The sequence below is a fragment of the Elgaria multicarinata genome, chromosome 5, assembly GCF_023053635.1.
Source record: "Elgaria multicarinata webbii isolate HBS135686 ecotype San Diego chromosome 5, rElgMul1.1.pri, whole genome shotgun sequence".
NCBI lineage: Eukaryota > Metazoa > Chordata > Lepidosauria > Squamata > Anguidae > Elgaria > Elgaria multicarinata.
Window position 1 is genome coordinate 130,087,240 of NC_086175.1, and position 21,703 is coordinate 130,108,942.

General features: G+C 45.9%; 1 protein-coding gene across 1 annotated transcript in view; it reads left to right on the plus strand.

Moving 5' to 3' along the window:
• Nucleotides 1–7,437: 7,437 nt before the first annotated feature.
• The window catches only part of TENM4 (teneurin transmembrane protein 4), a 478,872-nt gene continuing 464,606 nt past the window's right edge, over nucleotides 7,438–21,703 (plus strand). Inside the window, exons 1-2 of the mRNA XM_063127306.1 lie at nucleotides 7,438–7,711; nucleotides 16,319–16,588. Coding sequence (XP_062983376.1) covers nucleotides 7,489–7,711; nucleotides 16,319–16,588 — 493 coding nt within the window. The 5' untranslated portion in view covers nucleotides 7,438–7,488. The remainder of the gene's footprint in view (nucleotides 7,712–16,318; nucleotides 16,589–21,703) is intronic.

Sequence of the window (21,703 nt, forward strand, 5' to 3'; positions counted from 1 at the left end):
CTCCTCCCTCCCCAAATTCTCTATGAATTGACCTTCTCTGTCTTAGCACTTAAAGAAAGGCAAGGCCTTGGGAGAGAGAGTGTGTGAGAGAGAGAACATACACTCCTGTACACCCCCTGCAGTGCGGAACAGGACTGAGCAGGTTATCTCCTATCGCTATTAACTGCTGTTAATATATTCATAGAATTGTATAATTACATTCATGATGATATCTTTTTTTACTAATTGTTTTAAGAAAATTTCAAAATCTGATTAAAATTTTAAAAATCTGATTGAAATAAAAGATTATTATTATTATTATTATTATTATTATTATTATTATTATTATTTATCAACCCAGCTTCCTAGTCTTTGGTCCAGTTATGGTCATAGATAGGAATTGGGCAACAACCAAAGACCCTCTTATGGGTCACAATGAAATTTTCTATGTCCCCCTTTGTCCCGCTATCCTGGCAGTTTAACGCCTAAGCATCTAGAATGTTTGTGAACATTCCGTGATGTCACAACTGTTCAAACAGTTCATGCAATTTGCCTAATATATACATTTTTGCAAGTGGATTCTCTAATATAATATATGTTTGAACACTGTTTTAACTAATATTTATTTATTTTCTATACCGTATGATTTTATCTGTGAGATCCTTTGTGATATAGGGTGGGATATAAATGTTTTAATAATAAACAAATAAATATACTGCTTTTCCAAAACAAACCGAGGCCGTTTACAAACATTACGGAACATTTTTTAAAAAATCAATCAAATAAAAACGCATTTAAAACAACCTTTAAAAGCCGTAATAACCATAATAACAACTTTAAAAGCTGAGTTTAAAGGATGGGCTTTCACCCCCTTTGTGAACACAGGGACCAGTTGTAACTCCAGACAGAGCGTGTTCCAAAAATATGCATTTTTGTGTGCAGTTTCCCCTAACATATGCATTTTTGTAAACTTTTTTTTTTACTGCAAAGTCCATTGCAAAATTTGGGCAAGTGCCAGTTTCAAAAGACAACGGAACTTTGTTTTGCATATTGATTTGAAATGCAACATTAGCTAAGTTTGCATTAAATGCAAACCAAACTGATTTCTCTGCCATCCTACATGGAAATAAATGCATCTATAGGCGACTAAGGTGTGTGCAACGGTGTCCGACAGCCTTTTGCAGCAATTGGCAAGGAGAGCAAACCCATAGGATGATGGCATTATGTCACACAGGGCCTTGCTAGATGACGGGGTAGCCTGGTGCGAGCCCCGGGCCGGCCCCTGTGCGTCCAGATGACGCACAGGAGATCCTTGGCTCAGGCAGGGGTAACCCTCACTTGGCCTGGGATAACCGGCACTGGTTGTGGCCCGGTATTTCCCGCAGTCTCAGGCTGAGCCCGAGACCGCAGGCATGTAGCCTGTTCCGCCGCTTTTCCCGGCTACCGTATTTGCTTGCGAGTAGCCGGGAAAAGTGGTGGACAGCGTGCAGTGCTCCACAGGAGCGCTGTGGCCATCAGGACAGGGTGGGGAGATGGGGGGGAAACGGAGCCGGGGGCGGGATGGAGGGGAAACGGAGCCAGGGGGAATGGGGGGGATCAGGGATCACAGGCGGGCGGGCAGGGGGGATCGTGGCGAGGGTGGGGAAATCACGGGCAGGGGTGAGTGGGGAACCCTTTTTTTAAAAAAAACACCTACCTTTATCGTTGGTACGCTCCTGTGCACATGGCCTTTTTAAACTAAAAAAAATGGCGGACGCAACGGGTCCTTCCAGCAGCCCGTTGAGTCTTATGTGTAGACAGGGGCGACGGCCCATGCTACTTTTAGCGGGGGCTGGCCCCTCCTCCCAACCAGATTCAAAGATAGGTCTAGCAAGGCCCACAGTGGCTTTCACTAGACATTACAGGGGGTGTAAGGAGAAGAGCTTCTAGACATAGGGGCACTGGTTTTGCCAGCAACGTCTAGTCCTGCACTTAGATTTATTAACATTTTTTTCCTGGTATTTCTCTGGAATGCCACTTTGGAAAATAATGAAAGGGTGGAAAGCTAAAGGCCTCTCTCTTCAGATTATTGGATTCTAAATAATCCATAAAGCCCGATGTTCCAGATCAGAAGCGATACATTTTTCAACGCTTTCTTTATGAGGAAAAACATATATAAGTCATTTAGTCGGAATGCTCTCAATTTCCTGGTAGGTTTTTATATTTTCCTTTGTTGCTGCTTCGTATATTACCAAGTTACTAATGGCAATTGCAGATCAGAATTGGGCTTTGTGGATACTGGCATAACTGAAGAGGGTTTTTGTTTTATGGGGTTTTTTTTTGCCATGGGCAGATCTTCCTATAGAATAGGGGTTGAGGAATTTCTGTGCGATTTTTCCCCACAAAAATTCTTCTAGCAGAAGGGAAAACCAGACCTTCCCCTGTGCTTGGCTCTCCAGTATTAGAAAACAGAAAGTATATATGTGACCAAATGAAATTGTGACCAAGTGAAACATCACTTCCATGAGGTCTAGTGGCATGCATGGCCAAAAAAGTTTGAAATATAAACGTTGAAATGGCCTTATACAAATCGATGGTGCGACCACACTTAGAATACTGTGTACAGTTCTGGTCACCACACCTAAAAAAGGATATTATAGAGCTGGAAAAAGTGCAGAAAACGGCAACTGAAATGATTAAGGGGCTGGAGCACCTCCCCTGTGAGGGAAGGTTACATCAACTGGGATTGTTTAGCTTGGAAAAAAGGAGACTCTGGGCTCATCTACACCAAGCAAGATATTGCACTATGAAAGCGGTATATAAAAGGCAGGAGCCACACCAAGCAGGATATAGAGGTATGAAAGCCCCATATGGTCTGTGTCAATGGGCCCCAACAGTTGTCAGTGCACTTCAATACCGCTATAAAGCAGTAGTGTGGCCCCTGCCTTTTATATACCACTTTCATAGTGGAATATCCTGCTTGGTGTAGATGTGCCCTAAGGGGAGACATGATAGAGGTGTACAAAATTATGCATGGTATGGAGAATGTGGTCAGGGAGACATTTTTCTCCGTCTCTCAAAATACTGGAACCCGGGGTCATCCCATGAAGCTGATTAGTGACAGATTGAGGACAAATAAGAGGAAGGACTTCTTCCCACAGCACATAGTTAAATTATGGAACTCACGACCACAAGATGTCGTGATGGCCACCAATCTGGATGGCTTTAAAAGCGGGCTGGAAAAATTCCTGGAGGCGAAGGCTATCAATGTCTACTAGCCCTGATGGTTGTGTGCCATCTCCAGTATTCAAGGTGGTAAGCCTGTGTGCACCAGTTGCTGGGGAACATGGGTGGGCGGGTGCTGTTGCACCATGTCCTGCTTGTTCATCCCTCACCGATGGCTGGTTGGCCACTGTATGAACAGAGTGCTGGACTAGATGGACCCTTGGTCTGATCCAGCATGGCACTTCTTATGTTCTTATGTTCTTAATAAGCTGTCTTGACCAGCATTTTTTAGTGGAAATATGGGGCATAAACCAAAGAAAGAGAGAAGGAAGACTGCAAACATTGATCAGTAGGTTGAGGAAAAACAAACTGAAGCTGAATCCAGGCAAAACAGAGGTGCTTGCTGTCAAGGGCTCTGACCTAGGTTTGGAGGTGTGTCAGCCAGTTCTGGATGGGGCTACACTCCCCCTGAAAGACTGTGTTCGCAGTTTGGGGGTGCTCCTGGATCCGTCGCTCCAAATGACAGCCCAAATAGACACGACGGCCAGGAGTGCCTACTGTCAGCTTCGGCTGATACGCCAGCTGCGCCCCGAGTCAGAAGACCTAAAGACAGTAGTGCACGCACTGCTAACCTCAAGGCTTGACTTCTGCAATGCGCTCTACATGGGGCTACCATTGTATCTAGTTCGGAAACTTCAACTAGTTCAAAATATGGCAGCCAGGTTGGTCACCGGTACATCTAGGAGTGACCACATTACCCCAACATTAAAATCCCTCCACTGGCTGCCAATTAGTTTCTGGGCAAAGTACAAAGTGTTGGTCATTACCTTTAAAGCCCTAAATGGTTTGGGTCCAGGTTACCTTCTCCCATACAGTCCGCCCCGCACACTCAGGTCCTCTGGGGTGAACTTACTTCAGTCAGCTAAAACTAGGCTGACATCAGTTTCCCAGAGGACCTTTTCTTCTGTCGCCCCCAGATTGTGGAATGGCCTGCCGGAGGAGATTCATAAAATTAACTCGGTGTGTGATTTTAAGGCAGCTTTAAAGACTAGCCTTTTCCGGCAGGCCTATCCAGATCAATGTTAAATTATGATTTTTTAAGATGTATTGATTCCTGTTCTAATGTTGTTCCCCGCCTCGATCCAAAGGGAGAGGCGGGTAAGAAATAAATGTATTATTATTATTATTATTATTATTATTATTATTATTATTATTAATCTGTTAAATGTTTCTTTAATTGCTGTAGGTCACAATCAATGAGGGATAATTATTTGAGCTGTAAGCTGGGAATACTGTTATTTTATTTATTAAGATCATTTAATACAACATTTAAAAAGCGCAGCATTTATATAGCGCTTCGGAGTGTTGAAAGTGATTCAGATATTTTGCGATCTTTACAACAACCCTATGAGGTAGCTCAGTACTATTATCCACGTATTGCAGATAGGGGGCTGAGAATGAAAGACGGCGGCTTGCCTAAATTTGTGGCAGAGGCGAGATTCGAACAAGGGACTTCCTGGTCCGTAGTTCAGTCTCTTATGGCCAGACGAGATGCCTCTTGATTTTGGGGGGTGGGGGTGGGGCATTTGCTACTCGGGCTCAGATAGCAAAGTACCTTGGCCCAGACCTGCAAATGTAGAACATCAGTCAGACCATTTGTCCTCCCCTCTCCCCGTCTGCCTTTTGCTTTCTTTACCATCTCGCCCGACAAAGAGCTCTGGAGCACTTGAAATCTTGCACATTGTTTTCTGAACCTCTGTGTTGTCTTAATAAAATTATTATGGCAATATGCACGTTGGAAATTTCCTTTTGGAATTGTTCTTTTGCCCAGTATGGCTACCTTTGCTGCTACTTCTTTTTTTCCTCTAGTGAATGAGACGTATTTAATCAGCAATTAGATTGTTTGGGGGAGTGCTAAGTAGGTACGGTGACCCTATGAAAAGGAGGACAGGGCTCCTGTATCTTTAACAGTTGTATTTAAAAGGGAATTTCTGCAGGTGTCATTTGTATTTTTGGAGAACCTGGTGAAATTCCCTCTTCATCACAATAGTTAAAGCTGCAGGAGCCCTGCCTTCTTTTGTATCTGGTCAAGAGGGTAGGACTCCTGCAGCTTTAACTGTTGTGATGAAGAGGGAATGTCACCAGGTTCCCCATATATACAAATGACACCTGCAGAAATTTCCTTTTCAATACAACTGTTAAAGATACAAGAGCCCTGTCCTCCTTTTCATAGGGTCACCCTACTTTAACAGTTGTGATGAAGAGGGAACTTCACCCGGTGCTGCATGTGTACAAATGACACCTGCTGAAATTCCCTTTTTCTATGCAACTGTTCAAGATACAGGAGCCCAGTCCTCCTTTCCATAGGGTCACCCTAGGTGACACAATTCTCTCCTCCAGAATTCTGTATTTAAAATACAGGTTGAGGCAGGTACCAGCTGTTATGTCTCTCCCACCTTAAGGTGAAGCATCCCCCACCTGGTCCTCCTTTTCATATGGTCACCCTATAAGTAGGAGAGAGGAGGGGGCTCATTCCACAAAGGCTGTAGTGCCATGGTGGAGCACATCCTTTGCTTAAGGAAGGTCCCAAGGATCCACGGGTAAGGCTGGGAAAGAGGCATGTTGAAAGACGCCTGAGGGGGTCTTGACAGTGTCGCTTTGCAGCTGTGGGTCGGGAGCAGCAAATCCCCAAAGCAGGAGGGAGGGCAGGCTTTCCTGGCAATGCTGGTGGCCATTCAGTTCATTGAGCCCCCACCTCCTGCCCTCTGCCCGGCCTTCCCTCACATCCCTCCGACTAACCGCGGGCCTTGATCCACCCCCGGAATGCCCCTGTCAAGTCTAGCCCTGCTCCCCTTGGGTTGTGGGGAGGTGTTTCAGGTGATCCATCAGAATCAGACTCTGAAGTAGAGGAGACGGTGCCAGAAACACACCAGATTATACCAGCGGAGGAGGCAGCTCTCACGGGCTCTTCACCAGCTGGGAATGAACCTTCTTCAGAGCTTTTCTCCTCAACGGTAAACAACACACAGTCATAGAATCATAGAATAGCAGAGTTGGAAGGGGCCTACAAGGCCATCGAGTCCAACCCCCTGCTCAATGCAGGAATCCACCCTAAAGCATCCCTGACAGATGGTTGTCCAGCTGCCTCTTGAAGGCCTCGAGTGTGGGAGAGCCCACCACTTCCCTAGGTAACTGGTTCCATTGTCGTACTGCTCTAACAGTCAGGAAGTTTTTCCTGATGTCCAGCCGGAATCTGGCTTCCTTTAACTTGAGCCCGTTATTCCTTGTCCTGCACTCTGGGAGGATCGAGAAGAGATCCTGGCCCTCCTCTGTGTGACAACCTTTTAAGTATTTGAAGAGTGCTCTCATGTCTCCCCTCAATCTTCTCTTCTCCAGGCTAAACAGGCCCAGTTCTTTCAGTCTCTCTTCATAGGGCTTTGTTTCCAGACCCCTGATCATCCTGGTTGCCCTCTTCTGAACACGCTCCAGCTTGTCTGCATCCTTCTTGAATTGTGGAGCCCAGAACTGGACACAATACTCAGTCTGTGGGAAGCCAGTATTCTTCCGAAGGGGAGGGCACAGAGAGGTTAGCCAATCCTAGAGTACACCACAGACTAAAATGGGCGGAGCTAAAGGAAAGTGAGAGGAAGTCAGCCTGGTTGGCATCTTGTCAGAGGCTACCTCACAACAGATCTCTCTGAAGTTAATGCGTTTTGGGAAAGGGCTTTCCATTCTTCTTGAAAGGACAATTGTCTCGCTTAATTTGAAAAGTTTTGCCTAGAGGAAAGTTCCTAGAGATTAGACTCCCTTCAGGTGGGAAGGGATGTTTATCTCTTGAATAAAGCTTTGTGGATTACTTAGCAGGCCTCGTTGTCTCCCAAGAAGGCAGGAGGTCTTGGAAAACACAACAGCCCCCAGTCTCGATGCGAAGCAAAGTCACCACCGACAGATGGTGGTGACCTCAGAGTAAATGAAAAAGTTGCGGCACATCAGCGACTTTTTAAGTGTGCAGTTTTGTGGTGGGTGCGAGTTGGGGGCTGCGTCATATAAACGATGCAGCGTCACTGCGCAACCGTCACAGGGTGTACAGGCCATACAGACAGCCTCGTGCCAGTCAGTGAAAACAATACTGGACTAGATGAACCAAGGGCCTGACTTTATATACGACCATTTCATTTCCTATGTTCCTGCGTTGAATGAATTATAGTGCTAAAGCAGCTGCCTGATTCTCTCTTCCAGAACATTCGGATCTGATCGCCTCACGGACACCGTTTCTTTGATGTTGAAGACACAGACCAGGGGGCCATGGATGTGAAGGAAAGGAAGCCGTACCGTTCTTTGACCAGGCGCCGCGACGCTGAGCGCCACTACACCAGCTCCTCAGCGGAGAGCGAGGACACCAAAATACCTCAGAAGTCGTACAGCTCCAGCGAGACTCTGAAGGCGTACGATCAGGACTCCAGGCTGACTTATGGCAATCGGGTTAAAGAAATGGTTCACCAGGAGGCGGACGAGTACTGCCGGACAGGTACGCTCACATCAGCCTCAGGTCAGATTTAAGGTTGGGTGGGAGGTCAAGGTACCCAAGGGTGGTCATTTTTGTGGTACTTTTTAGCCAGGATCTGCCTTCCATGAGAGGAAGGGGCCTTCTGTAGGAGGAAGGGCTGTTCACACAAGGTTCCCTCTGTCCAAATTTTGGAGATCCACCCTCCCCACACACACTACAGCTCACTCCGTTCAGCAGGGCCTCCTCACTCTGCACAGTATTTTCACGGGGTTGGAGGGGTGGGAAAAGTCTGCCTGCATCAGTGCAGTTGGTCCAGCATAAATCTAGATCCATCCCTTAGTGTGTGAAGTGACTTACAACCTTTATGTCACAGCAATCTTGTGACAATGAATAGTCTCCTTTTATACTTGAAGAAATGAGGCTGAGGAACGAATGGCTCAAGCCGGGCGGCATCAATTTAACCTGGCCCTGTAGTGGTATAGGCAGACAGTGCCGCTCCCTCAGCAAAGGAGTTGCATGCTGAACAGGGGCAGTTCCTGACAACAGCCAAGCTGCTGCGTTTTGCACTGGTTCCAGCTTCCAGAGCAGCCTTAATAATAATTGTATACCGCTCCATATCTGAAACAGATTCCAGAGTGGTGAAAATAAGAATTGAAATTTTGGACTGGTTCAGACAACACGCTAAACCATGCTGCTTAACCACAAAATGTTGTCTGAACCAGGCCAGTAAAAGATACAAAAATTAAAACGCCATTATTATACTAAAACAAAACCAGAATGGCAATAAAAACCTTGGGTGTCAGTCAAGGAACGCTTCCTGGAATAGAACTGTTTTCAAGACGCACCGGAAATGACACAGTGTTGGTGCCTGCCTGACCTCCAGGGGCAGGGAGTTCCACAGAAAGGGGCCACCACGCTGAAGACTCTTCTCCTGGTGGACTCCAATCAGACCATAGATCCACGTGGAACCACCAGGAGCAGGCCCTCTGACAACCTCAGTGACCGGGCATTGCAGTAATCCAGTCTTGAAGTTATTAGTGCCTGTAGCGCTGTGGGCAAGCTATCCCTGTCCAGGAGAGGCTGCACCTGGCAAATGAACTGAAGCTGGTAGAAGGCCCCACTAGCCACCATTTATTTATTTAAAGTATTTTTATCCCACTCCTCAGGCCAAAAGGTTCCCAGAGCTGCTCACGTGCAATCCATAAAGCGAGATCGTCCTTACCCACAGACTTGCATTCTAAAAAGTCACAGAGCACAAGGAATTACTGATGGAAGGGAAGAGGAAAACATTAAGCAGTCTTTCAGTAGGGCTGTTGGAATATTATAACTCACCATGCCTTGAGGGGTGGTTCTGCCCTTTATTTTACTGGCCCAGGAACCAGTTAGGCACCGTGCTGCAACACCGTGCTGCAACACTGTGTTGGGCAGCCCAGCCCGGCACGCAGGTTGGGGTGTAGGACTCTGTGCCCCATCTAGTCCCACGATCCTGCCAGCTGTTATTGAGGCGTTCTGGAAGCTACCATGGACTGCACTACTTCTGGCACGTTTGTGGGCCGGTTTCTCCCTCATGGCCTATATGGTTTATATGTAATTTAATTGTAAACGATAAAAGGGAAACCCTGCCAGGTTGACCTGCGATCCGCACCTCAAGGGCGATGCCGTTTTCTCTGTTTCATTAGTCCGTCTGATTCCGCTCACAGCTGTGAGGTGGTAGAAGGGGGATGACTGTTTCGGTGTAAGGAGGCCCAGTGGTATTATCTGGATTAATTTATCATAAAGCTCACTCCTTGTTCTCTCAACCCAGCTCTGCAGGATTGGCAGAGCACAGGAGCTCCGAATATCCCCAGCCTGTCAAGGCTGTCAGGAAGCTTAATCTGTCTTAGTTAATTAAAAAGGTGTGAAGTTCACCCACAGCTTCTGAACCTTTCGCGTTCCCGGCTGCAGCTCCCAAAGAATAGCTGGTGCGTGGGTTTGTTTTCGTGTGTATTGCATCAAACAGTTAGGGCTTTCAGCACATCCTTCTGGTCCGTTGCTCTGCTGCTTCCTTCCGTTTTCCCTCCACCCACAGGGAACGTTCAGAATTAAGCAGGTATCTCCCCGTGAAGGCGCGTACACCCTATCACAAGCTGCTTGTGCTGAGCGGAGCAGCCCTGTGCACCTGTGTTATTGCAAAAGCCCTTACCTGCAAGAAGCGGCTTTGCGGTGAGCCAGCTCTTCCACAGGTGTGACCTACATAATAATACGCCTTACAAGAGCACAATTATTATTTTTTTTAAAAAAAAATTCAAGCTGTTTTCAGATGCAGGCATTAAAGCCCAGCTGTTTTAACGGTGGAATGATGTGTGATCAGAAACTTGGCGCTGCCACCAGAAAGGGCCTCTCCCTGTCTGGCATTCCCCTCTTGAACTCCATGGGCGCCTTTATTCTGTGCTTCTCCCTCACACCCAGATGTCCCGCCGTTTCGGGACGATCCTGAGAATGCGGGAAAAACCAGGGTAAAAGCTGTCCTGATAAACCCCAGGGAAATGGAGGGATCATTCCTCCCTGCCCCTGGGATGCCCTGTGTGTCATGTGGACGCACAGGGATGATCCCGGGGCGATCCCTGGGATAAGGCATGGTCTAGACCTGAATCTCCCAACTCTAAGTCCAACACCTTAGCCACTATACCACCCTACACCATATGTACCTGCCCGGATCCTAAGGTCATCCTCAGGGGTCCTTCTCCATGAGCCCCTCCCAAAGGAAGTGAGGAGGGCCTTCTCTGCTGTGGCACCCCGGCTGTGGAATGAGCTCCCTAAAGAGGTTCTCCTGGCACCTATACTATACTCTTTTAGACGCTAGGTGAATTCCTTTTTATTTTCTCAGCATTTTCTCAGCATTTTAACAGTCTAGCAATTTAATTTTAACTTTGCTGTCTTGAATTTCTATTTTAAATCTGTATTAATTTCTGCATTGCTACTTGGTTTCATCCCGGCTGTGTTTTTATATTGTATTTTATGTTATGCTTTTTATTCTGTTTATTTTATATTTTGAATGGTTGTTGCGGTTGTAATTTTTGTAAACCGCCCAGAGAGCTTCAGCTATTGGGCGGTATAAAAATGCAATACATAAATAAATAAACAAGACCATAGCCACTGAAACACAAGAAGAAGTATCAGTACAGTCAGGGGAACCCTAAAGTTGGCAGAAGGACAAAAGATAATCCCTAGGGTGGGAAAAGCTAAGGGACAAACAAGGAAAACCCGAAGCCGCCCAAAGAGAACTGAGTATGCTCAGTAACTATAGAATGTAGAGTGGTGGCTTAAAAGAAAAATGGACTCTCCCCCTCCCCCCCAAAAAAAGAAATAGAAGAAAACCATAAAGCCGGGGGAGAGTGGAATGCCTTGCTTGGGAGGAATAGCTGGCTGTAGCCCAGAGAGATAATATGCTGCAACATTTAATTGCAGGCCCCACTTTGCATTCCTCTAAAAGCCATATCATGCCTGGTTTTGACAAATCGTTACTTCCATATCTGCCGCCTGGCTAGTTGCTTTTATAAGGAGACCAAGAATGGAACAAGGTGCCCTGTTCCTAGAAGATTGCTGTGGGTTTCACCACATACATCTGTCTCAGCCTTGCCCAACTTGGTCCCTTCCAGCTTTATTGGATTACAACTGGAGAAGAGAAGTTTGAGGGGAGACATGATAGCACTCTTCAAGGACTTGAAAGGTTGTCACACAGAAGAGGGCCAGGATCTCTTCTTGATCATCCCAGAGTGCAGGACATGGAATAACAGGAAGTTACAGGAAGTCAGAGTCCGGCTGGACATCAGGAATAACTTCCTGACTGTTAGAGCAGTACGACAATGGAACCCACGATCCAGGGAGGAGGCCTCCAAGAGGCAGCTGGACCGCAATCTCTCAGAGAAGCTTTAAGGTGGATGCTTGCATTGAGCAGGGGGCTGGACTCAATGGCCTTAGTGGCCCCTTCCCACTCTACTATTCTATGATTCAATGAACTCCCGTTATTCCCTGCTGGCATGATCAATGGCAACAGACATATTCGATTTGGGAATGCTGACATACCTTACCTGTCTATCTATTTAAAACATTTATATATCACTTTTCAGCTATAATAAGCTCCCAGAAGCATTGTGGAGTAGAGGGGAGAAACACACAAAATGTAAAGATTTCCATGATTACTTGGGGGGGAAAGACCTTGCATGGAAATACGGTAGAAGTGAGCTTAATTCTGGAAATCAGACCATCCCTGTGGGTACTAGACTGTCACATTTGTCACTCTGTGTTATGAAGTGAGAACCAGGAGTAAGAGGCAGGAAGTTGGATCCAGAGAACAAGACAAGAAACAAGATGGAGAAAGTGGGTAGGGAGACATTTTTTTCCTTAAAGAAGACACAGCATTTATTTATTTATTTATTTATTTATTTATTGCATTGCATTGCATTTTTATACACCCCCCCAACCCCAATAGCCGGAGCTCTCTGGGCGGTTCACAAAAATTAAAACCATTCAAAGTATAAACCAACAGTATAAAAACATGATATAAAATACAATATAAAAGCTCAACCAGGATAAAATCAGCAGCAGTAGAGAAATACAAATTTAAAATAGCAAAGTTAAAATTAAATTTATAGGCCTTAGCTAGACCAGGCTATATCCTGGGGTGAACCCCGGGATCATCCCTATGCATCCACATGACACACAGGGGATCCCAGGATCAGGGAGGAATGATCCCTCCCTTGCCCTGGGATATAGCCCTACACTTTGGGCCTGCTTTTTCCATGATCCCAGGCTGAGCCTGAGATCGCAGAACGTGTGGCCCGTTTCCACAACTTGACCCTTCTCCGTGTGATTACTCGTGCAGAGCCGTGAGCCACGCATGGGGCGCAGTACTCCTCAGGAGTGCTGCACCCATCAGGGTTAGGGTGGGGGAGCGGGGAAATCAAATTAAATTTTTAAAAAAAACACTTACCTTCAGCGCACGAGCGTTTGTGCGCTGCCGTCGCTTTAAGAAAAAAATTTAAATGGCAGGTGTGACGCCTCTCTTCCTGAGGTCGTCATGCCTTACGTGTAAATGGAGGAGGGATCTCGCGTTAATCACAACGCGAGATCTTCACTCCTCCATTGCGTGGTAAAAGGTAGGTCTAGTTAAGGCCATAGACTGTTAAAATGCTGAGAGAATGAAAAGGTCTTCACCTGGCGTCTGAAAGAATATAGCGTAGATGCCAGGCGAACCTCCTTAGGGTGCTCATTCCACAGCCGGGGTGCCACAGCGGAGAAAGCACAAGATCTATAGACACAACAGACAGATTGCGAAAGTGGCGATCCACTCATTAGGCTTTTTGTGGTGATGCCAACAGCGGTTTCTCAAATTCCCAAATGTGCCCCAAGGATCCAAAAAGCTTGTGCATCCCTGAGTTAGGGCTTCATACTTATGGAACCTATGTTTTGTAGAGCATGTTAAGGTTCTACATAAAACCCCAAAGAAGAGGTGGAATTTGATAGCACGAATATCACACCCTCACATAACTTTTGACAGCAGATTTCTTTTCCTTGCAACTGCTGAGCAAAAAGTTCATGGCTCTTTGATTAACATTTGGTGGGATCCAACAGCATTTCTTTCTGGCCCAGCTTTGGCCCATGTTGGTATTATTATCTCCTGGAGGCCGGTGGCTCTGATGTCAGTGGGGCTGTGATCTACTCCAGCTACCCAAGGTGTTCCAAGAAGCACCTTGAATGCTCCTTTAGAGTTTTGACTGGTTCTGAATGAAACCTGGAGCGGATTTACCACCCTACTGACATTGGAGCCACCAGCCTCCACTGGTTCCTCTCTATTCGGCCCTGGTTAGGCCTTATCTAGAGTATTGCGTCCAGTTCTGGGCTCCACAATTCAAGAAGGATGCAGACAAGCTGGAGTGTGTTCAGAGGAGGGCAACCAGGATGATCAGGGGTCTGGAAACAAAGCCCTATGAGAAGAGACTGAAAGACCTGGGCATGTTTAGCCTGGAGAAGAGAAGATTGAGGGGAGACATGATAGCACTCCTCAAATACTTAAAAGGTTGTCACACAAAGGAGGGCCAGGATCTCTTCTCGATCCTCCCAGAGTGCAGGACACGGAATAACGGGCTCAAGTGAAAGGAAGCCAGATTCCAGCTGGACATCAGGAAAAACTTCCTGACTGTTAGAGGAGTGTGACAGTGGAATCAGTTACCTAGGGAGGTTGTGGGCTCTCCCACACTAGAGGCCTTCAAGAGGCAGCTGGACAAGCATCTGTCAGGGTTGCTTTAGGGTGGATTCCTGCATTGAGCAGGGGGTTGGACTCGATGGCCTTGTAGGCCCATTCCAACTCTGCTATTCTATGATTCTATGATTCTATGAATAATCCTGATACCACTGAGTGCTGATTTGTTTGGAATAGATGTTTTTTCTCGATATATTCATGCAATACTTGATAAATTAGAATCATAGAATAGTAGAAGTGGAAGGGGGCTGTAAGGCCATCTGTTCAATGCAGGAATCCACCTTAAAGTAGGGTGACCATATGAAAAGGAGGACAGGGCTCCTGTATCGTTAACAGTTGTATTGAAAGGGGGATTTCAGCAGGTGTCATTTGTATATATGGGAACCTGTTGAAATTCCCTCTTCATCACAACAGTTAAAGCTGCAGGTGCCCTGTCCTCTTTTAAATCTGGTCACTCTAGTATAGCTCAGGGATGCAGCTTTGACTGTGGTGGTGAAGAGGGAATTTCACCTTGTTCTCCATATATACAAATGACACCTGCTGAAATTCCCTTTTCTATGCAACTGTTAAAGATACAGGACCCTGTCCTCCTTTTCATATGGTCACCCTGCTTTAAATCATCCCTGACAGATGGCTGTCCAGCTGCCTCTTGATTGCCTCTAGTGTGGGAGAGCCCATCACCTTCCTAGGTCATTGGTTCCATTGTCGTACTGCTCTAACATCCAGGAGGTTTTTCCTGATGTCCAGCCAGAATCTGGCTTCCTGTAACCTGAGCCCATTATTCTATGTCCTGCCCTCTAGGATGATCGAGAAGTGATCCTGGTCCTTCTCTGTGTGACAACTTTTCAAACAGTAAATGAGGTGAAGAAAAAACAGGAAGATAAATTTAATATATAAATGAGGGTTGGCATGGAATCACCAATTGGTCTAGATAGCTTTCCTTCTCTTCTTTTGAAGAGAGAAGGCTAATATTTGAATGTTTGTTCATTCTGCCTTGAACTGATTATATAGCTCTGCAGGTAACTAGACATGAATCCAAGATTCCCCCCTTCCCCGGTAATATTTTTAGCCAGCTAAACAATTGCATCTGTTCAGCAACTCAACAGTCTCTCCTGTGACCTTATCAGAGTGGAAAATGTCAACTGGGTAGGTGTCTGGACAGGTGAGCCCAGGGTCCCAAAACAAATGTCTTTGTGTGATGCAGAAGGTATTCAATGATGCTGGACTTAAAATGTTGTGCCTGCGTAGAGCGACAGAAGCCCTATGCATGCCATCATAGCTATCCATGTGACCATGGAGAGGGGGTGGGCAGAAGCCTTCCCACGGCAGCTTACAACAATACATAAAATAGTTTAAAACATTAAAAGCCATAAATGCACGGTAAAATAGCCATTAAAACAATAAAAACTAACAGTAAAAGCTAATACTAAAATCATCAAGAAAAACAAGGGCAATAGCAGCAAAACAGTACTCATTATGAGAAGGCCACAGTGAAATAAAACATTTTTAAGGCCTTCTTAAAAGCCTGCTGGACTTCTGATGGGAGTTTGTTCCACAAGTGCGGGGCCACAGTTGAGAAGGCCCTCTCCCGGGTGGAGACCCACTTCATTTCTCTCACTGATGGGCAGATGAGCAGGGCCTCTCTTTCTGATCTTAAAGTGTGAGCAAGCTGATATGGGTGAAGGTGGTCCTTCAAGTAACTTGGTCCCAGACCATTTATTTATTTATTTATTTATTTATTTATTTATTTATTTATTTATTTATTTAAAATATTTATATCCCGCCCTATATCACTAAGATCTCAGGGCGGTGTACAGGTAAAAACATACAGTATAAAACAACAAATATTTAGGGCTTTAAAGGTCAAAACCAGCACTTTGAATTGGGCTCGGAAACACACAGGTAATCAGTGCAGCTGGCACAGTACGGGCGTTATGTGGTCACATCACATCACCCACACAAATACTTGGATGGCCGCATTCAGCTGAAGTTTCCAAACAGTCTTCAGAGGCGCCCCACATACAGCGCATTACAGTAGTCCAGCCTGGATGTGACTAGTGCATGGATAACTGAGGTCCATCCTTTCCATATAGGACAGGTGGCGTACCAGCCTAAGCTGTTGGAATGCACTCCTGGACACTGCAGCCACCTGGGCTTCCCCAGTTAGCTCAGAGTCCAGGAAGACTCCCAGACTGCAGCACTTGTATCTGCTCCGCCACGGTGGTTATCTATGAAACTTGATTGTTTTGTCAAATAAAAGATTTTTCAATGATATGTTCACGTGACGTAAACATGCTCTGAAAGCTTCTGCATTATTACATTGGAACATCCTCCTCCAATGCTCTGCGCTCTTCTTTCTCCTCAACACCCCCGCTCCCCCACCTCAGGAGCCAACTTTTCCTTGCGAGAGCTGGGCCTCGAAGATGTCTCTCCGCCTCATGGGACTTTATACCGGACAGATATAGGGCTGCCCCACTGCGGCTATTCCATCAGCGCCGGCTCTGACGCTGACACTGAAGCTGACGTGGTCATGTCTCCGGAGCACCCTGTGAGGCTCTGGGGTCGCAACACCAAGTCAGGTCGAAGCTCCTGCTTGTCAAGCCGAGCCAACTCCAACCTCACTCTCACCGATACAGAACATGATAACACCGAAACTGGTAAGAGAGAGCACCAAGGAGATGCCAATAGTGATGGTGGTTCTTCTTCTTCTTCTTCTTCTTCTTCTTCTTCTTCTTCTTCTTCTTCTTCTTCTTCTTCTTCTTCTTCTTCTTCTTCTTCTCCTTCTTCTCCTCCTCCTCCTCCTCCTCCTCCTCCTCCTCCTCCTCCTCCTCCTCCTCCTCCTTCTTCTTCTTCTTCTTCTTAAGATGCTTCCATCTGTTTCATGCTTTTTGTCATTGTTCATAAGCCCAGTATTGTTTTTAATTTTCTAGGACATTTGATTTGGGGAAGAACATAAGAATATAAGAAGTGCCCTGCTGGATCATAGAATCATAGAATAGCAGAGTTGGAAGGGACCTACAAGGCCATCGAGTCCAACCCCCTGCTCAATGCAGGAATCAGACCAAGGCTCCATCTAGTCCAGCACTCTGTTCCCACAATGGCCAACCAGCCATCAGCCAGGGACCAACAAAGCAGGACATGGTGCAACAGCACCCTCCCACCCATGTTCCCCAGCAACTGGTGCTCACAGGCTTACTGCCTCGAATACTGAAGATTGCACACAACCATCAGGTTGTGTAGCCATTGAAAGCCTTCGCCTCCAGGAATTTATCCAACCCCCTTTTAAAGCCATCCAGATTGGTGGCCATCACTACATCTTGTGGTAGTGAGTTCCATAATTTAACTATGTGCTGTGTGAAGAAGTCCTTCCTTTTATTTGTCCTGGATCTCCCACCCATCAGCTTCATGGGATGTCCCCGGGTTCTAGTGTTTTGAGAGAGGGGGGGAAATGTCTCCCTATCCACCTTCTCCACACCATGCATAATTTTGTACACCTCTGTCATGTCTCCCCTTAGCTTCCTTTTTTGCAAGCTAAGCAATCCCAGTTGATGTAACGGGGATTGTTTAGAGAGGAACGGAAAGGGAAGGGTGGTATTATTTTAATAGTGAAACAGCATGGCCTTTCGTACCCTTGTATAAAACATTCAGTAATGAATTGCTGAAGAGGTTTCTGATTTATTCACCCTGAAAAAAATGGTGACCATTAAGTGGCCCGTTTGCTCCTCATCCAGCCTCTTCAGCCAAAAAGAAAGCATTTAAAATTTCACCCTATTGAGCGTTTCTCTGCTCTCTTTCTCACTTTCCTTTATCTCTTGAACTGATACTCTAGCAGATAATTTTCCAAACCCATCCGGACCGACTCCCGCCGCTTATGTAAATAGCCCTGGCTGCTCTCTGAGGGAGAGAGGGTGACAGGGAAAAAATATATATTTTTAGAAGCTTGTCTCTTATGAAACCTTGAAGGTCACTGGGTGGTGTGTGGTTTTTTTCCTTACCCATTTTATCTCTTCAGTTTTGTCTCCCTGACTGCAAATACATCTCGTAGTTGTGGGGTTTGCACTGCCCAAAGCTTTTGGGTCAGCAATTCTGTGAGGAAAAGCGAGTGAACTGTAAGATACGGTTGCGGTTTGACCCCGGTGTGTTCATGGAGGGGCAGGAGGCAAACGCCACACCGCAGTAGCAGCCGCGATTGGTGTGTACTTTTACACCTTTAATTGAATGCTACGTTGCCAGTTTCTTAATATAGATGTGGCACGTTGTCCACTGAGGGACGAAGGTTTTGTCTGCAAGATTCGCATAGAGTCACTGAAGTGATTCCTCTTCTGCTACTTCCCACATCTTGTCTGTGTGACATACAGTGGGGGGTTTCGGCGGAGGTGGGGGGCAGGGGGAGGTGTTACTTTTTGTACACAAAGCTTTGCGATTTTTTATTTTTTTATTTTTGTGGTCATATTCTGTTTTAATTTCAGTGTGTGAGGCCTATTAAGCTTATTTTTGCCGATAACAAATATGCTACGTGCGTGTGGGTTTGTTTGGTTTTTTAAATGAACCAACATATAGCTTCCAAATCACGTGAGGTACTGGTTCCTCTCTATTCGGCCCTGGTAAGGCCTCATCTAGAGTATTGCGTCCAGTTCTGGGCTCCACAATTCAAGAAAGACGCAGACAAGCTGGAGCGTGTTCAGAGGAGGGCAACCAGGATGATCAGGGGTCTGGAAACAAAGCCCTATGAAGAGAGACTGAAAGAACTGGGCATGTTTAGCCTGGAGAAGAGAAGATTGAGGGGAGACATGATAGCCCTCTTCAAATACTTAAAAGGTTGTCACACAGAGGAGGGCCAGGATCTCTTCTCGATCCTCCCAGAGTGCAGGACACGGAATAACGGGCTCAAGAGACAGCAAGCCAGATTCCAGCTGGACATCAGGAAAAACTTCCTGACTGTTAGAGCAGTACGACAATAGAATCAGTTGCCTGGTGAGGTTGTGTGCTCTCCCACACTAGCGGCCTTCAAGAGGCAGCTGGACAACCATCTGTCAGGGATGCTTTAGGGTGGATTCCTGCATTGAGCAGGGGGTTAGACTCGATGGCCTTGTAGGCCCCTTCCAACTCTGCTATTCTATGATTCTATGACCCTTTCTCAGAGTTTCCTTAGCTTGTTCTCTGGTGAGCATTACTGTGGGAGACCCATAAGTAGCACATGAACGCATGTAACCTGCTCTGAAAATAAATCGGGACGGGGAGTTTCCTCACAGCTGAGCATTCAATTCTTGCCAATTCCGAAAGCTGCTAACGGAGTCACTTTGAGGATTTTATAGGGGGAATATTAGAGAAGATGTACATTTGTGCTATGGGTAAGCGCAAACCGGCACAACGGAACGAGTGAGTTTACCGGATATGTTTTATCAGTCAATATTAATTGCTGACTGTATTGATAGAACTTATAGCCTTTACCTCTAGTCAATATGGAGTAGTATAAAGCTGCCATCGATAGCAGGTTTTATGGGGGCCATTAAGGCCCATTTTTCTCTCACCGCATGTTCACATCAGCAACTTTTGTTATGTTTCTTCATTAATTATGCAAAATAAATAATCAGTATTGAATTCTGATTCTATATATCCAGAGCCTTCTGAATAGTTTTATGGCTTGGTGCTTTTTTTTTTTTTTGGTTTGGTTTGGTTTAAAGAGGAAGGCGAGATTTTGTCTTCTTTCATTTCCGATAATCCTGGCTCTGCCCATTTGTTTGTGACCCTTAGGACTGGTTCAAACGTGCGTTTACATCACTTGATGACTCAGGAGTTGGTTGGCAACTCATTGCATGAACGGACTCCGTCGAAAAGTCTTGTGCTGGTGGCATCATAAGTTGACACCTGGTGGATGACAGCAAGGGCCTGTCTAATCTAGCATTCTGTTCACAAAATGGCCAACCAGATGCGTCTGGGGGGCATGTCTACACCAGGGGAGGGGGAGGATCTCGCGATATGCTGATCGCGATATCCTCCCCCTCAGTCCACATGGGCCACGCAACATCCCGGGCATCACACCTCTTGCGGCGGCCATTTTTATTTATTTTTACAAACAAGAAGAGGTAAAAGGTAAACAAACAAGCCCCGATACCACTCCCCTCCCCACCACCGATGGGCACGGAGCGCCTGAAGAGCTTCGTGCCCCATGCCCAGCTCCTCGCGTTTACTCATGAGGAGCCAGGATGAAACAGGGACGGCTGCCCACACCTCCTGCCGTCTCAGGACGATCCCAAGACCACGGGAAAAATCAGGCTAAAAGCCGTCCTGGTTATCCCGGGGAAATGGAGGGATATTCCCTCCCTGACCCCGGGATCCCCTGTGCATCGCAGGGGTGATCCCGGGGTGATCCCTGGGATAAGGCATGGTGTAGACATGCCCTGGGAGACCCATAAGTAGCACATGAAGGCAATAGCACTCTCCTACTCATCAGCAACTGGTATATAGGGCATTCTGCCTCCGATACTGGAGGTAATATATAGCCATCATGGCTAGTAGCCAGTGATAGCTTTATCTTCCATGAATTTCTCCAATCTCCTGTTAAAGCCATTCGAGTTGGTGGCCATCACTACATGTTGCGATAGTGAATTTTATAGTTAAGAACATAAGAAGAGCCCTGCTGGATCAGACCAAGTGTCCACCTAGTCCAGCACTCTGTTCATACAGTAGCCAACCAGCTGTCGACCAGGGACCAACAATGCAGGACACAGTGCAACAGCACCCTCCTACCTATGTTCCCCAGCAACTAGTGTATATAGGCTTAATGCCTGTATACTATATACTTTGACTATGTACTTGCTTCTATGGTGCCCTTTTGCTGTTTTCTCTGGATGCTTCTCTCAGTACAGGACAATAACATACCCACATAATATGCTTCGGAGAAATTAGCAACAAAGGGATATACTTTGTAATATTAATAATTCAATTTTTTTCATGATTAACCCAGTTGATAATCCACAGTTAATCTTTGCACAATTTTTCCCCTTTTTGGCTTTGCATACTTTATCAGTGTAATCTGTTTGGGAAAGTAAAGCAAGCATTGTGAAGTATTTTCAGAAAACGTGTGGCTTCCTCAAGTTTCTTCGCCGTGTCTTCTTCTTTTTCCTATATCTGCTGTGAAGAAAAGCCAGTGCCAGATCTACTCACTGATAAGTTGGGAGGAATTCCCTGATTGGTCAACGAAACTGTGATGGACAGGACACCAGAGGTCACCTCCAACTATGTTCTTTAATAATTAAGGATGGGCAGGTCTGTCAGGCCCTCTTTTCCACCCTTCAAGTCTGTTCCATGTCTGTCCCAGGTTTCCTTTCCCCCTCCTGGAAAAAGATCGATACATATTTTTCTCGCATTTTTCTAATGGAAACATTGATGGACTCATGTCCCCATTGACTAAAGCCTGTTCATGCACATTTCAGAAATCTGCATAGTGTTTTTTGCACCTTTTAAAAAAATGTGTACATGATGTAAATAGGAATTGTTGTCAATGTTCCCAATCGCAAATCATGTGAACACAACACACCCCGATTACAATCCCAAATATGAATGCAAACCGAACACAGTTCTTCAGTCATTTCCACAGTTTCCCAAACTTCTATTTGCATTTGAAAGTGTGCAAATGGGCATTTCTGGAAATGTGCACATCCCCATTTTGGGAAATGTGCGTATGTACATTTTCAGAAGTATGCATTTGTGCAAATCCCTAAAAAATCTGTGTTTTTACACTTTACCCTATGGGGGGAAATGCATATTTT